The sequence below is a fragment of the Geospiza fortis genome, unplaced genomic scaffold, assembly GCF_000277835.1.
Source record: "Geospiza fortis unplaced genomic scaffold, GeoFor_1.0 scaffold40, whole genome shotgun sequence".
Classification (NCBI taxonomy): Eukaryota; Metazoa; Chordata; class Aves; order Passeriformes; family Thraupidae; genus Geospiza; species Geospiza fortis.
The window spans coordinates 27,751,231-27,772,796 of NW_005054297.1; the positions used below are offsets into that span (position 1 = coordinate 27,751,231).

General features: G+C 35.7%; 1 protein-coding gene across 1 annotated transcript in view; it reads right to left on the reverse strand.

The window, feature by feature from the left end:
* The window catches only part of GRIA2 (glutamate ionotropic receptor AMPA type subunit 2), a 64,190-nt gene that overhangs the window by 7,227 nt on the left and 35,397 nt on the right, over window positions 1-21,566 (reverse strand). The window contains exons 6-11 of the mRNA XM_031055570.1: window positions 15,949-16,116; window positions 15,567-15,671; window positions 14,773-14,883; window positions 13,442-13,648; window positions 12,583-12,953; window positions 8,354-8,552 (exon numbers count right to left, since the gene is read on the reverse strand). Of these exons, the coding sequence (XP_030911430.1) occupies window positions 8,354-8,552; window positions 12,583-12,953; window positions 13,442-13,648; window positions 14,773-14,883; window positions 15,567-15,671; window positions 15,949-16,116 (1,161 nt within the window). The remainder of the gene's footprint in view (window positions 1-8,353; window positions 8,553-12,582; window positions 12,954-13,441; window positions 13,649-14,772; window positions 14,884-15,566; window positions 15,672-15,948; window positions 16,117-21,566) is intronic.

Sequence of the window (21,566 nt, forward strand, 5' to 3'; positions counted from 1 at the left end):
TAACACCATCAGTATTTTCCCACGGCTTCACTGTTCTTGTGATACAGCATTACCATTTTCCCAGACTTACCATGATCTTCAGGTCCAGAAATGTAGTCTAGGAAGACTCTGACGCTCAGATTTCTCCATGGTCTCTATTGGTTATGTCTATTAGTATAAAGGGCTCTGGCAGTACCAAGAACCACTAAAAGTTCTCTAACATCTAAATATTACCAGAATCTACATACACATTGGCACAGTTGGCTTTTTGCCAGTCCTCTTGCAGACCAGTTGTTGCATGTTTTAATCTGTTGATCTAAATATACTCAGCCTAACCATATATACCAAAAGACTTGGATATACTCAGCCTAACAGAATGACAGAAAAATAACTGTGTGCTGAAGGCACAGTGAGTTTCCCAGATTCCTGGAACATTTACCATACTGCATACATATTGCTTTTTTTCCCACCCAAAAGATCCCCAGACATATGACCCTAAAAACCAGAAGAATCCTAAAAAATCTATTGCACCATTTTTGAAGAGGCAGTTCACAAAGTAAACCATTGCTGTGCACTATCGCCTGGGCAGCTGAGCAGGAAAAGGAACAGGTTTCCCAAAGTGTCAAGTGTTAAGAAGAAACCTCCCACTAGATGGCTCACAGGGCCCTTGCTGTAGGGATGAAGGCAGCAATATCTGACCCAGCAATCATGAAAATCTGTAAGACATTCCATAAGAACATCACCAGATAACGACACTCAGTACTGGCCATGACCATGCAGTCCTCTGCAGCCAGGAACACTGAAAAGCTTCACGCTGGAATTCATACAGTTCCCAGTCTGGATCCCTACCTAGTCCTTGGCTTTGTCTAGATTCCTAAAAAATAAGAGCAGTGAGCCACTCTATAGGGAATATGGCTGACTTCTAGATTTCTTTTTATATTGCTACACAATATATTTAGTCATACAATGTGTTTTCAGAACTGTGCCACTTTACTTCCTTAATTATTTTCAGAATTTGTATTTATTTGAAAGGCAGAGCTGTAGATGTAGAATATGCCACTGTTAAGAGGCCATCTAGCATTCTGTGTACACGCAGGACGCCCTGTGTGCAACTTGGGCTTCCACCCTACAAATGCACTACTGATTACAGACCATTCTAGACTGCCATAGTGACTACAAGAATGCAAGAGGATGGAAATGACCTGCATTGCTCTTAATTACTGCGGCTGATTGCTATTGCAAGGTGACACTCAGTCTATGCATGAAATGTTAGAAGCTAATTATAATTTTGGTATTGCAATCAACACCAACACGGCAGTACAAGACCCTAACACTCACAATGAACATTTTTTATCCTGTTACTAATGACTTCTACAGCAATACACTGATACAAAAATGTCCCAGGAACTCTTTTTTAAAAGTATCATGTTACTACTGAGCATTTTTACTATGAAAACAACAACAACAATAAAAAATTTGTTAAATAAACTTTAAAAATCATAAGTATATCATTAATACAGATTAATAAATATAAATTATTCCACACATAATTACAATATATTGGGATAACTTTATTATTATATCTAAAATTTATTTTATGATTGTTATTACAGAGTACATCCAATTCCAATGTAGAATACTATGTTCATTAAGAAACTAATTAGGAAATTAATTTATGCAAAACTTTATCAACTTTATTTTGTGGGTCATCAGATAACTTTTCTATTTTGACATTCAAAGACCTATTATTCTTAAAACTGGGGTGCTTTAATTAGTATGCCTTTGACTGAAATAGCTCCTCAAACTACTAACATTCTACTAGATGATGATCTTATACTGAGGGAGCAGATCTCCAATTCTCAAACATGATTTATGAAATCATCTTGGTGACTTTCCATAATGAACAAAAGGACAAGAAGTTGTAATGTCACCAGTAGCCAGAAAGTGTAATGAAAACCAAAACTTGTTAATTTAGTCAGTAAATCAAATATTAATAGGTAAAAAAAAAAACACCACAGAAAGGAACTATTTTTTAATTTAATTAGCTGAAGATTTAAGTACTTTAAAACACTATGTTTATACTGAGTGAATACTTAAGGTAAATTCAAATAAATATAAGTTCTAAATTTTATAAGATATGGATATATTTATTCAGTAATGGTAAAAATTACTTTCATCTTCTTAAGAAGAAGTTTTATGGCAATTCAGTTTCCATTACTTAATTGAGCTACCAAAATATCTGTAACATATTAGGTCTTACTAATAAAAAATCAAAAACATTCTACTTCATGAATTTATTCCTCAAAAGTTCACTTAAAATAATTTTCTTCAGAAATGTGCAGGACAATGACCTTATATATTCATCATATTCTCCATGTGGTTTAAGGAGTTAAGTGACCAAGGCTGTTCTTACAAAGGTATGTTCCCAAATAATTTAACTTCCATTAAAATAACTGCTGAAATGACTCCTCCTCTGAGACTTACTAATTTCAGTTTCCTCAGAACTGAAATTCCTCCCCACCATTCAGGATAAAATCAAAGCAGATCACTTCAATGTAATTTCTTTAAAAATTCAGATAAATGTCACAAAAACCTAATTTCTACAATTCTGAAAAAGAGTTCATTGCACCCATACTGGGGGAGGGGGAATAAACTAAATCCCAAAACACAAAATGCTGTCACAAATCTATGGAGAACTGCAAATGCTGTTCTTGGAGTCTAGAACCATAAACACACTGCCTGGACTGAGGAATGGAAGCACTCAAACTACTGCCCTTCTGGTGTAAATACTGCACAGCATGCACAGCTTCAGATGACATTTTAAACTGACAACATTATAAGACAGAAATGACTAGGATTAGCAGGAAAGGAAATTGAGATGTCAAAACATAGACTATGGAAAAAATATTTATTTATTTATTATATACGAGAAGTGGAAAATTCTGATCTCTAGAATGATAGAAATGAAAGTTACTAGTTCAAAAGCATTATCCAACAATTTGGGAGCAATAACAAAATCTGCATAAAATTGGAAACCATCAGTCAGCAAAAAAACAAAAGAAACACAGATCTGTCACTATGATCAAAATGCTTACCAGAAAACAGTGTGATAGAATTGGGAGAAAATTATCTTCAGAAAAGATAAAGAAATATTAATGCCTTTGTACAAAGTAAACTAAGATCTTGGATGGCAAACAAAGTACACTTCTGTTCCTTCAGGATTAATACATGAGGAAAATAAACACTGAGAAGAAAAAAATCTACATAATAATTATAAAATACTGTAAAAATTGAGAATAAACTAGTAATAAATACATATAGTCTGGAAAATAAAAGATGTTACTAACCATAGCAAGGGTAATGTGGAAAGAGGAAAAAAAAACAACACGAAAAATAACAAAAAGTGTTGCTTTGAGGGAAAAAGAAAGTACTGATTACTGCATTCTTTCTCTTAAAATAACTTTCAAAATGGCCTAAATCAATTCTTCTGTGTTCTGCAGATGCAACGGCCTCAAAAACCCAGAGACAAGTGAAAATTAATCACTTGAACTCTGTCTATCAGAGAAAAGTACATGCATATCTTCAGTAATATGCTATTGGGTGCAAAGGCAGTCCTTGCACTAACTCAGTGCTCAGATCTGACTCTCCTCACTATTTTAGCTATGGACTTTTTCCTCCTGCCAAACTAAAGAGCCAAACACACAACCTCCAGCCACATCTGCTTTGCAGATCCACGAAGTCCCAGTTCTACACCCTTTCTGCCTTTTCAGGTGTCAACCAGAATCTATGGTAAATGTTACAGGATATTTCATGGTTGAGTCTTTCAACTCCTTCACCTCTCAGAGGCTTCCATGGAGCTAGTCAAAATGAAACTCTAGAAATATATGTTCTATAGTTCTTCTACATCTCACACTTCAAAAATTGAGGCTGAGGTATGATTCACAGTTTTTTACTTCAATTTAATAAGAAACAAAATCATGTTTCTTCTCTTCTCACTAAAGATTTCCAGTGGTTTTGGTTTTTTATTCTTTTAGAAATTTCAGTATGCCTTTTTTTTGCATCCCCTCTTGTAAAGAAATTGTTAACATAAATATTTTTACAAATTAAAAAATATTTAAAAATACTTACAAAAGTAGAGGCACTGGACTTTGTTGAAGATACTCAGAAAAGACATTGCTATTTTCCTTCAGGAAAAATTTTCTTTGCCTCCCAACAGACAACACTTTTGCAGGAGAAATGACTCAAGAGGTCCTGTCAGCTCTTACTTTTGTTTCTGGCCTTCCACTGTGTGAGAGGATTTCTCTACAAGATTATAAGGATTGTCATCCTTCCAGCATGTTTCCAATGCCCATCTTTTCATTCTGTAACTCTTGCCTCTTCAGCAAGAATAAGCAACTCTTGAACAGTCTTCTCAGTGAAAGGTAAAGTATACTTATTTGTTATGGAGCAGTTCTGCTGCTTTGATTTTTGGCAGAGGATCTATTCTTAAAGGCCACCAAAATAGTTACAATGAAACAGATTGGTCTGTCCATGTCACACTGCCGGTTGAAAAATAGGTACATATGAAGATACTTTAAACAAAAACTAATGCAGAGAGACAGTAAATTAATCTAGTTATTGCTCTGCACATCTTTTTTTTTTTCTTTCTTTTTTTTGAGATGCTTTATTACCTTACTTATAGGACCAGCTACAATCCATCTTCTGGAACGGAAAAAGAGGTAGGATGATTGATTTAATTTGTCTACCCAATTTGTACATATCTTTAATGAACAGAGCTAGGCATATAGCAAAAATATGACTGAACCGTAAAAATAATTAACTTTTGTTCTCGTTGTGTCATTCTGGCATTAATTTTCATTATGCCTTCAAGCAGGTGAGAAGCACAGAAATGTTCCAGTGAATGCCTTCATACTTACTTGGATTCTTTCTTCCAGTGCTGTAGCCCATGAAAGCAAGCGAGGCAACTTCAGGAGTTATAACATACAGACAATGCTTTAAAATTTGCTTCTGCAGTGGCAGGTGAGCAGCAGACTGTCTTGTTGGGTTAGTGACTTCCCTTCCAAGTTCAGCTTTGTGCCCTGGCTAATGCATGTACAAACTGGGAAATCGCCGAAGACAAGGACAGTTTGTGACTGTGGACAGTGCCACCAGGACGTACCAGAGAGACGATGTTCCACTGCCCACCATTTACCTCTCCATCACGTAGTACCCGTGTCCCAGCAATTAGAGAGGTGATGATACACCTGCACAAGAACAACTGAAAAGACTCCTGAGTCTTCCCAGTGGTGCTTGCAGATTTACTTGCATTCTCACCACTACAATTCACTACTGATTTGAGGAAAAATTATGCATTTGGGGAAACCATGGCCACATATACTTCGTTGTTTTGCCCATAACCCAAAAGAAAATGCAAAAGCAATGCAATATACACCTTTGTTTAGGCTTTCAATTGCACTAAAAACTCTACAAGGGCTATCTATAAAGTGGAAGCATTAGCAAATATCAGAAGTGGTAAATATCCCAACTCAGTGGAACACAGCTCTTTAGACCCGGATCGTACTTGAGACACTGCTAGTGCCAACTCTGAGGTCTCCTGAGGAAAACTACTACACATTCTGCTATTTACAGAGACCTGACAGATGCGCCATTAAAGAAGAAATTCTCTCTTATAGCTATAAAATTATCTATAAGATTATTACTAACAAGTAATAGTATCTTGCTGATGTTTGGATCAATAGTTTTTATTTGTCACTTTTTTTCTTTTAAAAATATTTAAAAATCCATTACTTTGGTACTGGCATTTCCTATATAGGATGTACCAAGCTTCTGCTTCTCATCTTAAAGCAGCACTAGAAACACCAGAGCACAATGCTTTTTCATTCCTTTTTATCAGTTATGTTTCTTGAAGCAGTGCCAACGGATGCTCCATGCACTGCTGGCAAGAATATCTCCTACTGCTCCATGCAACCTTTAAAGCTAGGGAGCCTACCTAAATTGGAGTAAAGTGCAAAGGCAACACATCTTTTTCTCTTGAATGCCAAGCATGTTATCCCCAAGTGACATGGACTAGCTTGTATGCTGTTTGCTGGATATGTGATGAGCAGTCACAGGAGCTAGAAAAAGGCTTGATCTCACTTCTTTCCATTAACATTGCACACATTTATATTCAGCTCTTCAGAAGAGGATTTTTCAGCTAACTTTTACCATCTAGGCAATTGCTGAGAGTTTCTTTTTGAAAAATACTGTGAAACATCTCTTCTTCAATTGTTTAATGTATCATCACAAACCATGTTTTAGTAGCAAAGATAATTCAGTGTACCGTTCTCACCCCCAGTACCCAACTGCCTTTTATTTTGTGCTGCCCCAGGAATTAGGGCTCTACTAGGAAAGATTCAGTACACATTCCATCGACAGAAAACAAACTTGTAAATAACACCACTTCCTGAAAACAGACTGACTGAAAAACCCCATATGTTTTTTTAATTTCTGAGTGACAGAGAAGAAGCCAGACCATTTTAGCCTGCTGCTAAAAATATACACAAGTTGTTTTCAGCTATTCAAAGAATTTGAGTGCTAATTTCAGGTCATATAAAAATCACACATCCAGTCCAATCCAGTCAGAATACAGATATACTCTGGGTGAAATTTTAGTCTCCTTAGTGCTAGAGATTCCCTTCACATTGTCTTCAGCAGAGCATATCATTCTCAGAACTTGAGTCTCAGGCCTCTTAAAAAGTAATTCTGACAGTTGTTATTTCATGAAAAGTAACTGGACAAGTTTTAAGGGGTTTTTAGAAAATAGTAGATAGATGCAGCAGGCTAAGAAGTTGTTTTGCACATAATGTACCAAATTGTGATAGAAATTGCTGAGTAGAAATTTCCAGAGATCATTAGAGTTTTGTTTGTGCAGAGCCAAAGGTAACTTAACCAAAGATGAAGAATGTGCCCTCACAAAGCCTCTACCTAATTTTTACAAAAGTAAGCTTTTAATGCTCAAGCAATCACCAGGAACACTAGCTGTATAAAAGTGGAAATACATACACATGTGCTAAGAGTACAACTGTATGATACAAATGTATGCACATACAACTATTTTTTGTTTAAAAAAGAAACACTGAAAATCTCTTAAGACAAACTATTCAGAAGTGACCTACTGTTAATTCACATTCAATCCCAAGTAAAGCCATGTTCTAAAAAGTTTAGGTTCACAAAACCAGAAACGTATCTGTATACTTCTAAATGCTTCTAAATACTCTTAGCACAAACACAATCTCCTTTTTACCAGTTTGTACACCTGATTTTAGTTTTGGTTTAGCCAACAGGAAAGCAGTCAGCAGCAGGTATTATTACTGAATCTAACTTCAGAATCAGAAACTTTTTACAGTTGAGACAAGTATTATTCCTAATTAGTGTCCATTACCAGTTAAGTATGCATTACAGGACCCAGTGAAAACCATAATCTAGCAGTTACTGCTCTAATTATACAGTATATAAAAAATATCTGTGAGAACCTGTTTAATTTCATTTTCAGGTCAGTGTATGCTTGAAATGTAAATGAATTATTTATAACTATTTTAAAATATATTTTGTTAAATGTAACATCATGCAATAAAAACCATGAAAACAGAAGTTTCTTTCTATTTTAGTACTTCAGATGCACTTTCTACGTAGAGTGAGAGACACACGGAGCACACAGACAAGGCAAGGCTGTTCTGGGTTTTTTTGTCAGCAGCCTTAGTCTCTCACTCATTTGCTGGATGGATTTCACCAGGCTAGCTGATGTCTCAAGGGCAGCCTAAGACTCACACACTGAAAGTTTCATGAATTTTTAAAACTGCAATACCCAGAGGCAGAGGGTAAGAACCGACAGGTTTCCAAGGCATTAATGTAATGCAAAGACCTGTTTTCTATATATAAAAGCAGGCATGTATATTCTACAGTAGCCAGAAGGATTATATCCCATTCCCCCTTGGTAAGCTTGAAAAATCATGTAGAATACTTATTAAGACATGAATATACACCTTTCCCATGCTCTTATTCACTGTATGGGTACCTAAAATATAGCAGAGCTATTAAACAGATAAATGACAACAAGTTCCTTCTTCAAACATACCTTGTTTTTCACTGTATAGTGGAGTATTTTTTTAGGTAATTTTCCTTTGCACATTTATATCAAGACCCTTATATTTGTATATAAAATATAAAACGTGGCAATTAAAAATAGACAGGAACACTTATATTTGTGAGTTGAGCTGTGTAAATCCCACTTTCATAGCGATCTTTTAATAAAGCCAAGGGAAAACACATTTACATGAGTGAAGACCTACTTCTACTTAAAACAATCAAAAAAAATCTAAAAAGTAGAGATTCTTACCCTAAAAAACTCTTTAGTGGAGCCAGAATCTAATGTCCCATAAGCAATTTCTGTTTGCTTGGAAAGATCCTCAGCACTTTCAATGGGAGACACCATCCTCTCCACCGTCAGGAAGGCAGCTAAGTTAGCCGTGTAGGAGGAGATGATGATGAGGGTAAAGAACCACCACACACCTCCAACAATGCGCCCCGACAGGGACCTAGTAACAAGTATGAAATGGATTTGTAAAGTGAAATGGAAATCCCAAAAAAGGAACACGTTATCAGTTTTATGCAAATGGTGCAGTATAATAAAGGGAAGCATTTCAGGCTATCTCAGAGTCCAGCTCTGCACACCAGATGGGAAATCAAGGCACTCTCCACTGGATCTCCTGGGACTCTGCTGAAATCAGGACTCCAGAGTTTACTTCTGGAAGAACTTAGTGATCCAGTTCTTCAAAGTTTTGACAACCCTTGAAGGAAACTGCTTCCATCATAATGTGCTATATTTAACACAAACTATTTGTTCCCTCTGAAGTGATTTTGTGTGACATTATGATGAAGACCAAACAAAATCAGCAGATAAACCAATATGCACTTTAAAATCAAGGGCCTTGATTGTTTTCCTAAGACATTCAGACAAAGACCGGTTTCCACAAAACAATGGCTTATGCTGCTGTGCACACTCTGTACTGAGAAACAAATAGCATCATTTGTAAGAAAAGCTTGCCCAGGGATTATCTATAGGCTAGAAAGTGTGTATGACTTTTGGAAGATACAAGCATTTAACAAACTGAGGACTGGACATGAAACAATCAATGATAATACAGAAAAATGGTGAAGAAAGTATATTTTTAAAAATAGTAATAATAATAATCTGATGTTTATAACAGCAGCAGGTGGGCTCTTATGGATCTGTGCTTTGCTTCTCCTGCTCAAGAAGAAAGAAGAAAAGAGAACTCAAGAAAATATACAAAACAGTGTAAAGCACACAAGTCAACTCAGTAATTTTCAAGAATAGAAAACTAATATAAGAGAAATATTGATATTACAGTATTGTCAAACTTGGGTTTTTTTTTTCACGATCCTTTAAAATTTGAAATAAGTTACCCCTTTGTTTCCAAACAAGACATTACAGGAAGAAGTACACAATCTTTGGAGATATGTTTAATTATTTGGCAGAAATGTGCATGTAGCTAAAATTCTAGTACTGGGGCACTGCAGTAGCCTAGATTTGTCTTGGTATGTCCCTCCTCCATTTGTTAAGTAAACAAATTAGGAATCACCCAGTCTACTGTACTGTGAATGAGAACAAACTAATTCTGACATAGAATATATATAGATAGATATATGGACATTTAAAAATCATAGCTATGCAAAGTGGATTGACCAAACTAGGAAAAAAAATAAATAGAACCAATTCTGGACAAATAATTTTTTTCTAATTGCTATTACACAAAAACTCTGTCACAATTCTGACATTAAAAGATTTATTCCATGTCCCAACAGACTCACTAATTCACTCTACTATACTAAAATCAAGTCAGATAAGGCCCAGAATATGTTATTCAAAGGACCACAGGAAAAAAAAATATTTCAAGCTCATTCTAAAGTGAGCTATATTCTGCAAAAATGCTTTCTGTCACCTTTGAAAAAACACCACATACTTTAAATGAAGGTAATTGGAATATAAAGCAATTCTACAAGTAAAATATTGAGATATAAGATATACTGAATATATTATATTGGGTATTTGCAAGGTAAAATCTGTCAGTGTGTGTATTCAATAACTGCCAATTTTATGACACTTTGTATTGTATTGATGACACCCTCTATAACTGACAATAATTTACAGATGTCCATGATCTGTGAGCAAAGTTGCCACTGACTTTGTGAAAAAAGAATAAGGTCAATACCAATACAGAAATTATGCTCCCACATGGCATTTTACAAGTAAAATTATTTGGGGTGTCATTTTTTTTCAAAATTTTTCCAGGCAGTCTGTCACAGTTAAATGAGTAGTTTCTTTTTTATGTACATTTTGAAAAGTTTCTAAAATGTGCTAGCATGAACCCATACTTTAGAAACCCCTAATTTACTAGACCTTTAAGTACTAAAATAAAAATTTCAGTGGAAAAATTACATAAATTTGTGCACTATATTTTGTACTTAGAAAGGCATTATCTGGCAGAATAGAGAGCACACTCACATCTCAGAAAAGATGAGGAAAACTTTGCTCTAAGTTATAATTATCACATAATATATTATTCTACTCTTTTGTTCCTCTACTTCCCATGAAGCAACATTGGAACTGCTCCTATAGACCATTTCCAGGTGGTCCAGTCTTACTCAGCACCACCTTCTATTCCAGAGCCAGGGAACCCTAGTAACCTGTCTCCTCTAAAAGTCTTAGAGCAGTTGTCATTTTTATTAGAGAAATTATTGCAGTAATACAAAATTAACTTCAGAAAGGTATTTTGTTCATGCATGAAGATTGTTCTTTTTATATTTAATATGATTCATCTGCAGGCAGTCCAAATTCCATAGCGAAATGTTTTGGTGCAAAACCAGAAACAAGAAGTGTATTTCAGCCCTTTTCTATTTTTATAATAAAAGTATGATATACAAACTAACCACCTCCCTCAAAATCATGGTTTCAATGAAATAAAAGTGAAATGCTTCATTGAAACTAAACATTGAATATCCTAAATTGAGCTTCATGCACCTTTTATGATGAGCATTTTCTATCAGTATTCTTGCACTACCTTTCAAAACCTATCAAACCATATAAAACAACCATTGTGCTTTCATAGATAGTAAAATAATAATGATAACAGATCATAATTCTATGAAGATCATAGAATCATAATCTTATGATCAAAAGATCATAGAATCATAATCTTATGATCAAAAGATCATAATTTTATGACAGCCTTGATTCAATAAAAATAATTTTGTACTAATATGTGACTTAGCAGGCAATTCCAACTGTGAAGTGTGTAATTAATACAAAAACCCCACAGGAGTGAAATTTACACAACTTCTCATGATCTGCAGCGATTTGCCCTCTTCACTGATTTGTCTCTTGTACACAATTTTTACTGGGTTACATGCCAAATGCGTTGCATCTTTCACCATAAAGGCTGGCATCTCCCACTGTGATACAGTAGCCTTTACAGAGAATTGCTTCAGTTCTCACACAATAAATGCTATTATTGCTGTGGTAGAACAACTTGAAAACCTACTGTTGCCTTTTGGGATGCATGACCTCATATCTAAGAAATGCTGCCTTGGTTTGATTTATTTTGACCACCAACCACTAGACTCACTAGTAATTGACCTGTTCCCTGTCTTACTTCAGGATGTTTATAAGAAATGTAATTATAACAAGTAGTTTTAACTAAGTCCTCTGGTTTGATTTCCTTAAACCTGGCTGCCCTATTTAAATTGTTACTGTATTTCCTTCAAGCAGCAAGCAGCTATTTACTTACCTACTCACCACTTCGCTGAATCAAGGCTAGAACCACTTGTGACTTGTGCACAAGCAAAATAGAATATTTAATGAACTGCAAAGGAATTAACTTAAGTGCTTTACAGTTGTCCCTAATAAAGTAGAAGAAAATCCATGAGGAATAAAGCACTTATAAACTGGACCTTCAGATTCATTTTCATCATTTCCTTTGTGACTTTTCTAAAACTAGGCCACGGAAAAAAATAGTGTTTTGCAAATATCCACATGAAATTAGAGCCATCACAGGACTTTTACTTCAGTTCAAGGCTCTCTTGGGGAATAAGAGTGTGTTAATAACCATGTTATGATATGCAGTGAGTTTTAGAGGGAAAGTGCTGCCTCTGTAGTTCGTGACTAGTATGTTACCCCTTTTTCCCATTACAGTTGTGGCGAACCACATGCACTGTCAACTGTAAAATGGGAATATGCAGCAAAAACACGGTACCCCTCCAAGAAGGCATGGAATGATGTGAACCTTATGCATTTTACAGTCTCTGCATGGTGTATATAACTTCACTTGGCAGATTTATGATCGACATTAAGGCAAAGTCGATCAACTACATCCTGACCCTATGCCACAGACAAGTGCTTTCACTTCAAGGACTTCTGTGACTTTAGGGAGGGAAAAATCATTTTAATTAATTTATCTCCAAGAATGAAAATATATGCACCATGAACCTCTTCTGGCTGAGATGGCTGAGACCAAAAATGCACAAAGTTGAAATGAGTGAGTAACCAACCTTGGCGAAATATCGCATCCTTGCTGCATAAAGGCACCCAGGGAAAACCAGAGACTATTAAATATCCCAAATTCATTAGTTGATTCATTAGTTTGCGTTTCTCTTCCATCTTCAAATTCCTCAGTGTGCCACTCGTATGGGCTAAATCTGCTGACCAGGAATAAAACTACACTGACCCCAATGTAGGCAAAAACAATGCACATCCAGATTTCATATGCTAACGGATCAAGAAATGAAAACACTCCTGGCTTGGACTTCTGAGGCTTCTTGATCATTATTGATATCCCCAGGCTCATAAAAGGCTTTGAGAAGTCAATCACCTCTTCTCTCACCAATGTTATAGTTAATGGAGCGATTGCAATATCGGCTTTCTGTAAAGGAAGAAAGAAAGCAAATAATAGCTAATGCAATGAACAGAGCGAAAAATGGTTTAGTTTCTATGGCATTTCACAAATAGAAAATAGGACAGCAGAGACATTTGTTTCACCGAGAACATCCTGTGGAGAATTTCAGAAATTTTCAGTTGAACTCATACTGAAATACATAGAGCCATATGGTTGGTGCATTCCAAGCTTTTGTTTTTACATATGCCCTTTTAACAGGATATGCCATTTAAAAGTTCAGCAAAGTACTTTGCTTTTCACCTGGTGAGAAGGATGAAATATGCATTCACATTCCCCCAACTTTATTTGCATTTGAAATGTAATTTCATTTTTTATTTCCAAAATTTTTCATGCCATTAAGTTATTAATTCCTATAAAATTAAGTAACTTTCCTACACTCTACAGAGAAAATGAAACCAAATCCCACTCCTTCCATTAGTTATCTTTAACAGCTTTATTATAGAAGATTTTCTTACCCCATAAACAAGTTCTCCAACCATCCCATTCCAGATTTTCGTGTCTGCATCCCTTGCCCCATACTTGCCATCCCCAACAATTGTGAGCTTATATTTGAATCCACAGTGTTTAGCAATTTCTGTAGCTAAGTCCACACAATAGCCCTCATATCGATCATTTCCTTCAAGCATTTCGTGATTTTTCTTCATCATGACATATGGGGACTCCTGCACAGAAAGAACTTGCCTTAGCTACTTGACAGAGACAGGTGCATCTGTTGTACACTTCACAGATTGGTATGTGCCCTTTTACACATGAAAAAAGAGAGCCAATACCATCTGAATCATACATGCCATGTATACATTAGTTGTTAATTATGAATGGCACATGTCTTTAACACATTTAAAAGCTGCATTCTCCAGAGTCATATACAAATGGCAGTACTTACAGGCACAGTGATTCCCAGAAGTATGTTAATAATGACCATGAATGTTAACAGGAGTTACGCATTCAGAGAAGAAAGAGTAAATTCCAAAATCAGTTTCTTTCTCTCATACAGTTTGGATGGAAGAAGGCAAATTATTTAGTTGTTTTTGTTGCTGTCTTATACAAGAAAATTATTTTCTATTTCACAACCACATCTCTCTCTGAGAAAACACTTGAGGCTCTCAAGGTTATATTTTATTAAATTGTGATACAAACAATAGGTAAGATATCTATAACTATGTACTAAAGTTCTATCATCAGCAAAATTGGTGATGAGTCATAAGTTGGATTAATGTATTTTCTCTTTGTTTAGTTGCTACAGGACTGTTCTCGCATCCAGAGAAATTCCTATGCTAACCTAAGGGTTGTTCAAACTGATAAACAAGCTGTGTAATTTACAGAAAAATGCTCTTTTATAATAATATATAATTTAATTTTCTAAACAACCAGAATATAATATTTAATGTTTAATTTTACATTTTACCAATCCATAGAAGCTACAATCCTGAAGCATAAGAACCAGTCTCTTTGCTGTTTGTCAAAATCTATTCTCTAAAATCTGTTTTCTAAATTCTCTGCCTCTCAGAAGTTCCTCTCCTTTGAAAGCACATATTTAATTTCCATTTTCAGTTTTAAAAACCATAACTTTCTAGGATGTTCAATCAAAGACCGTTCATCCTCTACAAATCAAAACTGCGTGCTGAATCCCATACATTTCCCTAATTTCTAGATTTTATTATGCATCACAATTGGTAACATCTCACAACCCAAATAATAAAAAGACAGTACATTTAAACTAACAGAATGTCGAGAAACAAGTCATTGTCGGACAGACTGTCTTCTGACAAAATAGGAGGTTAATTACCAAAATAGTGGTGACAATAATAGTTTTATTCTCTAGTCCTGAAGACTCATTTCCAAGAGGGCCATCAAGAGGATTCACAACCATTTTGTCCACTTCACTCCAATATCCAATCTAAAGAGAGTGGATAGGATGCACAGAGACTAGTGAATATGAACTTATCTGGAAAAGGTAAAACATTTTATTACTGTGCCCTTGATTTGTGCTCCCAGAGAACTATTTCAGCTATGGATTTACCACTGTAAGAATTTCTATTTATGTAGTGAAAGGCTACAACAAACACTAAAAAGATTGAAGTAATGACATTTGTTTACATTACTTTTTCTAGGACAGGTATACCATTCTATTCACATATTAACAGGTTTTAGTAGAAACGTCACACATTGTAAAATTTAAATACTCCAGATTAGCAAAACATGAGAAACTGTTTTTTCTTGAGAGATTTGAAATTAGAACAGAAACACAAACACGTTTATAAAAACATCACTAAAAGCTGTATCCAGCTTTTGTCATTCAGAAGCATATTTCTCCAAATGCTCGCTCACATTTAGCAATTCAGATCAGAAAGAAAAAAAGTTTAACCCACAAACTGAAAGGAAAACACTCTTATGTAGTACTTGCCAGAAATAATAATTCATATTTGTTAGAAAGGAATATTACATTTGTTTACTTCACTCTGCAAGACCACTGTAGAATACACCTATGAATAATTATTATCACAACTTGTGCTTTAATTAATGTTTCAGTACCTACCTGATCCCATTGCTTTAAAGACACTATAAGACAATTCAAATTACCTTCCGAGGACCAGTACTTTTGAGCTCCATGACGTTTATTGTAAAATTGATTCTCTTTCCATTCTGATCAAACTTGATATTTCCTGTTAGCCCTTCCACCTGAACCTATAATAGATGAAGATGCAAGTGGTAGAAGAATTAAGTTTGTTTCTTCTCAGAAAATAGGTTTTTTATTTCCACAAATGATTATTGAAATTTCAAAAACATTAATGTAAGAGTCATTCCATATGCAATATATTATCTTAGCCAGGTTCGTGAGGACTTCACTTCCACATAACTCCCAGCAAGATCCAGACAGGTTAGGAGACTAGAAGATATTTTCAAGCATTTATAGAGAACTTCCCACATGCACTCATCCCAGCATCCACCCCAGGGAAGCTACCTGTTTCAATGCCCTTTCTATTTCTACACCATGACCCCAGGGTACAGCTGGATTTGCAAGACAATCTCCAGCATTTCCTCTTCTGGAGATCTCAATCCTCTGTTTACGTAAATTCCGGAAAGCTTCTGTCATCACTTGAACAGCATCATAGGTCAGAGCAGAGGTATACTGAAAAGAAGTGAAAACATTTAATTAAAAAACACCTTCAGCTTCACTTCCAATGCACTTGGTGATCAATTAAACACTAGAAAGGATAGTAAGATATACTTGAAATCGATCAATGTTTTTCTTTAGTTACCTTCTGAGGGGCATCTGTGAAAATTCATATACTACTCATCAGAACGGTTAGGGGCAGTGCCAATAAACCCGAGCTAAAGATTTACAGAGGTTTTCAGTGTGAGTTACATTTTTTCTCACTTACAGCTGTGTAATAGGCCTGTGTGCAGATATGGCTGGAAGTCCATGCAGGTGAAAGGGAAAAAAAGAAATAATTTTCAGTATTTAACCTGAGCTTGCTTGTTAAAATAAGAAGCTGTTCCTCTGATTACACTCTTCATGGAGAAGCATTTATTCACAGATCTTGAGACTTCATCTCCTCCCAGACATATACACACAAACCCAAAAATCATGTATTTGTGTATAGATGCATTTAACTTTTTCCCATTAAATACAAAATCTCAGGGGTAGCTACTTTCATGTATTCAATACCTTGTCAACACCACAGAAAACAGTTTTGGGGCAGAGATGTCTAGAACAAGTAGTGTTCCTCAAAGAGCAATATAGGTGAGGAAGAGCCCCATGTTCTTAAACTGACATAATATAAGGAGCTTTACAGCTTCTGAGACACCAGAGAGGAATCCTGTCATCACATGCATCAGAAACTGGGCCTAAATGGTCAAAAGCATTTATCTTCAGTCACTGGAAAATTTTACATCTCAACTAACTAACTGAACTGAAACCACATGTGCACATACACTGAGGACTTTGTTGGATGGGCTTTTTGAGTCTGGAACACCACAATTATGCCAAATATAAGAGCCAGTTTTGGAAATATGGGCCAGAATATAACTACTTAGAGGCATATGAATGAATGAAATGATCCCTGTGAAGGCTATTAGGTGCTGAAAATATATAAATTGTAAAGTGGAGAGAAATGATGTATTAGCTCTTTGCTTCAATGGCTCAGACTTTAATGAGAATTTTAATTAGTTAGCTCAAGTCATGCAGAAGTCTCTTGTAATTGTAACGAAAGCAAGCTCCCGAATTGAGATTAATTTTTGTATGCAACTGCCAGACCTTAGAAAAGGAAGAAAAGGAAAGTACAACTCTTTTTTAAAGATCAGCACGCTCAGTGATTGGTGTCAATCTTCTCAATAAAGTTTTCTCAGTGACTTGTACAGAAATATTTACAGGGATCAGGACAGCAGAAGAATAAAGTGAAAGACTGGCTGGAGTCACTACAATTTCCTCCTACTGGAGCAGCAGTGCTTAAGTGGTGTACATGAATTTGGAGATGAGGAGAAGAAAGGACCCTGCCCAGCAGTACTTCTTTAAACATTGCTCTTTGCAGCACAGAAACATATTGTGCCACACTCATGTTCTGAGAAACTTTGGATACAGCACTGTCATCAAACATCGAAACATAGGGGAGCAGAAATGAGAAAATGAGAGCTTGGAACTGAGATGTAGTAATGCTATCTAATTCAGTTATTCTATGATTGATTGGATCATTGAGATGTATTTAATGTATTATCTCAAGAATATTATTTCTATAGTATTTAATTACTGACCTGAATATTCATAGCTCAATCATACATGAGGATTATGCAGAGCTTTGCCTATCAATCAGTATCTGTATGTGGATACATGTCATCACATACATAATTTGCATTAAGACAGCTTTAATCCAAGGATCTCAAAATATTTTAAAAGCACTGTTGGAGATACCATGAAAGCAAGCAGGCCACAAATCATTTCTTACTGCTTTATTGTGCATAAACTTTCAGCTCCTAATAACCTTCATGGGGCTCATTAACACTATCTACAGTTTCATAAATTGATGTAAAGTTGACCAACTAAACCAAAGTGAACTCATTACCATAAACAAGAAATGACAGACCAATAACCTGCTCATGCAGAGGTGTGTGAGTGTCTGCATAATAAATAAAATGGTTTTAAGTTGAAGGATGCATTAGCCCTGCCTTCATTCACTTTGTTTTCCTGGAGATTCATCCACATTCTGATCCTCATTATTAAAATAAATGGGAGCACTATTTAGAACTTTATTCTGTGGAAGTGGGATGGGGTCTTACATCTTACAATTTTATGGCAGTATAAATCTCCAAACATAATTTCAGTTCCTTTCAACTTTATATGATAAGATCAGCACTTTACTACAAAATGAAATAGGTGCTATACTAGAGTTCTTACAGAATCACTTCCATTAATTAAAACATGGCAAAGAATATGCAAAAACAAAAAATCCTGCATCTCACAATTTTAGAACTAGGATATTAAGCTGATAAGATAAATTGCCTAAAGATTTTATGCCATTTGCTATGAAACATAGATTGCATGAATGTCGAATGAAAAAATTTTCTCCAAGTAGATGCCCTAATTGCCAAGTAGAGAAAACACAACATCCATGTAATTTTCTTCACTTAAATTTCTAACTTAACTTTCTACCTTCAACTTAAATGCTCTATAGACTGTAGTAAAATATGTAAACTGCAATTGCAAAGATGAATTTGAAAAGTAAAGACAAAACAAAGTCATCCCAGACTAAGCAGAAGTTATTACATGTGCTGTCCAAGAAAAACTGGCCTTTTGTAAATTCAGATGTTTTCCAGTAACTCAGGAAATACTGGAAATCCTTAGCTAAAAGGGCCATGATTCTATTTTGTACATATCAGTAACTGAATCTTCAGAAGGTGAAATGGCAGAACACTACCCCAGAATATAACAAGATTCTGTTATATGTATATTTCAAAGTTGTAAGATATTATAAGAAAGGCAAGTTAGACCTGCATTTAACTCAATGCCTGTCCATGTGCTCATGACTGAGAGATATGATCAGACATTTAAAATAATTAAGACAGTATACTTAAGCAGTGGAAAAGAAATAAAATTGTGCAGATATAAATGTAAAAAAAAAGAAAAAAAAAAAGGAAAATATTCTGAATCACAAGAAGTCAAATTCTTTTCCTCTTGGTTTGGATATCAGCAACGTCTAAATCTATCCTTGACAAATTAGAGACAGATTAGCTTGAGTTTGGGATTTTTTGGTTTTTTTTTAAGAGTCAGAGAAGAGAAAAAGCATTCTAAGGTGTGATTCATCTGACCAGTTAAACACCTTCTCTGAAGATGAAATTAATTGTGGTTTAGACTTCACTCATTTGATCTCCAGTGACTCCTGAGATGAGGGAGGAATCCAGGGCAATCACCTTAGGTGCAGATGCTTACACTGTAGACTCACTAGTAACCAACTAAAACCACTCAGACACTGTGAACTAGCCATTCATACCTAATCCAACACAACAGAGAGAAAGACAAAGTAATGGAAGAATTTTGGCAGGACTCTGCCAGCTACATCAAAGAATGCAGTGCTGTTGTACAAGGCACTAGGGAGACCTCAGGCAGAACGGCAGATCCAGCTGCAGCAGTGCTCAAGAAGGCAGAAATCAGTCTGCAACAGGCACAGATGGAGGCTCCTCACCACATATGGGGGTGCTGTTGGAACAGCAGGAGAAGGGCCACTGCATCACTAACAGAGGATAAGAGAAAGGAGCCCTAAAATCTGATACAAATATTTTCCTTTGGGAAGAGGTAAAATTCTGAGAGCGGAAATATAGGAAATGTTCTTGGTTGCAAGAGCAGAAGGGTAGAATCAATCACTTTCACCATTTTCCTTATATTTAAACAATTTCAATATAAGAAAATATACAAAATAAGCTATAATAAAATCTCTCACCCGAATTTTCTGCATTTTTCCCTCAACAAAGTACTTCTCTACTTGAATGCTAGTATATACAACAAAAGCAGAAAGACTGATATAAACATTCCTACATCTTTATAAATTACATATAAAACATAGATACATACATATGTAAACACACAAGCAAAAAAGAAATGAGGCCCAAAGTTACTTGTCAAGAACTGTGAAGGAACTGGGCAACTGTCTCCTGCACTTCCAGTGTAGTCAAACTGATGCAACATTGGACATCTACTTCTTAAAGACCTTTAATGTAGCTGGGAGCTATTTTAAAACAATATTACACACACCTTGGAAAATACTTGAAGGTGGTCTGACAGATAAGAGAGCTAATAGAAAATTACCCAAGTGATTGGAAATAGCTCTTTCCTTCTGGAGCTCTTAGCACCTTGCATAGCATCCTGACAGGACATGGAATTGCAAAGAGCTACTTCCAATAGAAACAAGAGACATTGTCAAATCTTGTACACATAAGTGTAATTGGAAGTGAAGATGGCCTTTGACTGTGCCCATAATCAGGCTTTGTTCTCACCTGTTTTGTGCAGGCATTAGCATGAATGGGGGTGTGTACACAGCAGTGTGCCGAGCTGGTTGCCATTCAAACTGCAAATGGGCCTTGAGCACTGGAGCATCTTCATTACCTAGGGCCATATTTCAAATACTGCAATGTGAGATAGAGGTCAGGGAGCCCAGAAAAGACAGTGCATGGCTCTTCCTCTTTGTTACGATGATGCTCTCGTGAAAATAGGCAGTCTTAGCAACTGACTTGCTTCCAGCTGAGAATAATTGCATACATACACAAGATATTTGGAAACAATAATTGCAAAATTTTTAATAAAAACCCTGGTCCTGACTAAAAGGGGAAGAGAGATAAATAAAATGTAAAATTACCTGATTGTTTAAAAAAATTAATTAGATTGATCTCAGTAAAGATGAGGCTAGAGACCAAGCCCTATTTATCTTAATGAATACACTATCTTTATTACATTTTGTTTCCCCAAGTTGCACAGTCACATCAACTTATACTTTGATAACAGTCTTTATTCAAACACAACTGCAGCACTCTGTGTGCACAGAAAACCTAAACAAACAGGCATTTTTGCTTTGAAGTGCCATACTGGCACGAGATGCAAGGAACACCTTAAGCAACTGTCACTTTAGAAAAACTTGTGTTCAGCTCCAGAACTGCAATCCAGAAAATCTGCTGATTTTTTACATGCTTTTGTGTTTTAATTATCTCTCTGCTTGGTTTAGAAAGACTGCTTTCTGAGCACACCCAGGACAGCTAGCCCAGTAGCAGGCACTCGCCAAACCCTAAATTCCTGGAAGTCTAACTTTTATTTCAAAGACATGCTCACAGCACATCCAGCAGAGACTGTCAAGACTGGGGCACTGGAATTATCCTAATGCTCCCATTGTAGGATATTTATAGGAGAAAGTGACCTTCTTTCCCTCTTTTAAAAACTGAATATAGCAAAGATCACAAGATTTATAAAGCCCAATGTGCTTGGCCTTTCTACCTATTTTATCTACTACTTTAATAGGAATGAGATTCCTGCACTGTAATTCCTCCCCCATGATTGCTTCCAGTACAGAACAATCTTCTCACTAGAGTCATCAGAGGTGC